The sequence below is a fragment of the Eschrichtius robustus genome, chromosome 17 (genome assembly GCF_028021215.1).
Source record: "Eschrichtius robustus isolate mEscRob2 chromosome 17, mEscRob2.pri, whole genome shotgun sequence".
Classification (NCBI taxonomy): domain Eukaryota; kingdom Metazoa; phylum Chordata; class Mammalia; order Artiodactyla; family Eschrichtiidae; genus Eschrichtius; species Eschrichtius robustus.
This window is the reverse complement of record NC_090840.1, coordinates 3,824,193-3,827,277: the sequence shown is the minus strand read 5'-3', so window position 1 is coordinate 3,827,277 and position 3,085 is coordinate 3,824,193. Positions and strand designations below refer to the sequence as shown.

At 66.4% G+C, this 3,085-nt stretch overlaps 1 protein-coding gene across 1 annotated transcript; it reads right to left on the bottom strand.

Annotated features, from left to right (window-relative positions):
- Positions 1-542: 542 nt before the first annotated feature.
- SOX17 (SRY-box transcription factor 17) lies at positions 543-2,757 on the bottom strand. The gene is made up of 2 exons (XM_068525750.1): positions 2,374-2,757; positions 543-1,787 (listed from the first exon to the last, which is right to left on the bottom strand). The coding sequence occupies exons 1-2, from the start codon at positions 2,678-2,680 to the stop codon at positions 868-870; spliced, it is 1,227 nt and encodes a 408-aa protein (XP_068381851.1). The 5' UTR covers positions 2,681-2,757; the 3' UTR covers positions 543-867.
- Positions 2,758-3,085: the final 328 nt, after the last annotated feature.

Here is a 3,085-nt window from a genome sequence, read left to right as displayed (position 1 = left end):
CTTCCCAAGGTGTAGATGTGTGATGATTGGTGAGTTCAGTGTTGAGAGGGAGTTTAAAGACTCTTGGTGAAATACAGACAAGAAAAAAGACAATCCAAAAGCCTCTTTAGTCAGATCTCAAGATTCAACAAGAAAACCGAAATTACCTGGATGTTCTCCTCTGACTTAGAAAGTGATATACTAAAATGGAAAATATTTAGAGTGTTACGATTCACCATTCCTTTGTAGGAACTAGGATCACTTGAAATGTACAGTAGGCTCATTCTGTGAGGTTTTTTTCCCCTAGCAAAGACAACCTGGGACGCCCAAATGTTCATCTGAGGGCTTCTCCTTCAAGGCATTCAAGTCTACTATTACAGGAGAATGAGAAATATACAGTGACTATATATTTAGTGTCATCATTAAAATGTTGCTAATTCTATTAAATACTTAACAGAGATCTCAAAAATTGGCTTCTGTGACAGAGGCGCTAGCAGAGTGAAAAAGTAGGATTCCAGCTTTTATTTATTTATTTCTTTTAAGATTGAAAAAACACACCCGGGATAAAATTTCTTAGATCAATAAAAAGCTTCGAGAAACGGAGCGAGTTGTTCCGGGACCCACTGAAAACTGGTGAACTTGAACTTGGAAATGGGGTTTTGACAACGCAACTGTGGGAAACAAGTGTCTGAACCAGTCTTCAAACACCACCTCACATTTTTCTCCCCCCAAGTGTTCGAGTGGCAGACAAAATAAATTACCATAAATTATACGCCAAGGCAACTTCAAAACAACATGACACGACATGAGGCTGAGGATTTCCTTAGCTCCTCCAGGAAGTGTGTAACACTGTGCTTCTGGCCTGCAGGCTGGGTCGGAGGGGACCCGTCAGACGTCGGGGTAGTTGCAGTAGTACACCGCGGAGCTGGCGTCGGACACCACCGAGGAGATGGCCCCGTGGCTGTCCGCCAGATTCACGCCGGAGTCGTGTCCCTGGTAGGGGAGCCCCATCTCGGGCTTGCACACAAAGTGCAGGTACTGTTCGAATTCCGTGCGGTCCACCTCCCCGAGGAGCTCGGCCGGCTGGCCGGGGTCCGCGCCGTCCCGGCAGGGCAGCGCCTCGGGCGGCGGCGACGGCTGCCCCGGGCCCGGCGGGGGCGGCTGCGGCGGCATCTGGAAGCCGCGCCCGCCGCCCGCCGCCGCCGGCGAGCCCATCGCGCCGTAGTACATGTGCAGGGCGCTGGGGGGCGCCAGGAGGCCCGGCATCGCGGGGCCCGCGGGCTCCGGGCCGAGCCGGGCGTGCAGGGGCCCGGCGGCGGGCGGCTCCGGGGGCCCCGCATAGTCCGCGGCCTGCGCGTAGCTGTAGGGCCCGGCGGCCGGACAGTCCCCGGGCAGCGGCGCGGCGAAGAAGGCGGGGTCGGGCTCCACGCCGTCCAGCGGGGACGTGTCGGGCGTGGGCAGCGGGTAGCCGTCGAGCGGGGGCGCGCCCAGAGCCTGGCAGTCGCGGTAGTGGCCGCCCATGTGCGGGGGCAGCAGCGGCGGGCCCGCGGGGAAGCCCTGCTCGGGGAAGGGCAGGCCCAGGCCGTCCATGGCCACGCGGCCGCCCTCGGGGCCCAGCGCGGCCGCCGGCGGCTCGGCGAGGCCGTGCAGGAAGCCGCCCTCCACCCGCTTCAGCCGCTTCACCTGCTTGCGCCGCCGCGGCCGGTACTTGTAGTTCGGGTGGTCCTGCATGTGCTGCACGCGCAGCCGCTCGGCCTCCTCCACGAAGGGCCGCTTCTCCGCCAGCGTCAGCGCCTTCCACGACTTGCCTGCGGGAGCGCGGGAGGTGGAGAGGCGCGCGGGCTTAGGGTCGGAGCCCCGCTCCCGGGCCCCAGCCGGTCCCACCGCCCCCGCCTCCGACCTCGGATTGTGCAGCCCGGGGAGGGAGGGGAAGGGGTCCAGGTGAAGGCGGACGCTGGGCCTGCGGAGGCCGAGCACTCGGGGAAGACGCGAGGCCTCGGGTGCCTTCCCGTCGCCTCCTGGAAGCGGCTTCCCGCTCACCCGCTCGCGGCCGTCCGAGGAACCGAGAGCGTCCCCACCCGGGCGAGGAGCCGGGGGGACGGGCGCGACCAAGCCAGCTCCGCGGCAGGGTGCCCTCGCCGCCACTCCGACGCGCGGGGAAGCCGCCTCCCGGAGCCGCTGGACCCGCGCCCCGGCCACCCGGGGAAGCCGGGCGCCGAGGCCCAAAGCCGTTCGGAGACTCGGAGAGCGGGAAGCGGGAAGGGACCGAGGACCCCAGGGAAGGACGTGGCGGCCGCGCACCCCCGGCCTCCGCCGGCGCCAGGCCCACACCCCCTGAGACTCAAGGAGGCGGCTGCACGACTCGCACTCTCTGGGTCCCGGGCTCGGACTCACCCAGCATCTTGCTCAGCTCGGCGTTGTGCAGGTCCGGGTTCTGCTGCGCCAGGCGCTTGCGTTCGTCCTTCGCCCACACCATGAAGGCGTTCATCGGCCGCCGGATGCGAGACTCGCCCTTGGCTCGGCCCGCCGTCCCGGCCGGCGCCCCGCTGCTCGCCGCCGCCTCGCCCTTCATCTTCATGTCCCCGAGGGGACTCAGCGACTCGGCCCAGGGGCAGGGGCCCAGCCCGGCCATCACGGCGGGCAGCGCGCTCCGGGGCTGGCTCTGCTCGTCACTGGCGTACCCCGCATCCGGGCTGCTCATGGCGCTCCAGCCCTGCCCCGCGCCCCGCGACCCTCCGCCGGACACGCCGCCTCCCCCGACCGGGGGGAGGGAGGGGGTGGGGAGCGAGAGAGGGAGATGCCCCGCGGGCCGCTCGCGCCCCCCGGCCCGACCCCGCCGCCGGCGTCCCTGGCAGATCGCAGCCCCGGCGCAGCCGGCGTCCCCTCCGGCCCAGTGACACTGCGGGCGCCCCTAGGCCGCGGGGCCTTTTCTGCACAGACGTGGCCAATGGAGCGACGGGGGCGGGCCGGGCCGGCGTCGCTAGGCCCACGCCCAGCTCGCCGCCCAAGTCCCAAGTCCCAGCTCAACCCCACGCCCGCCCTTTCCCCTCCCCCGCCTCGACCCCGCGCCCAGGGCTACACCTGCCCCCGGGAAAACTGGCTGGAG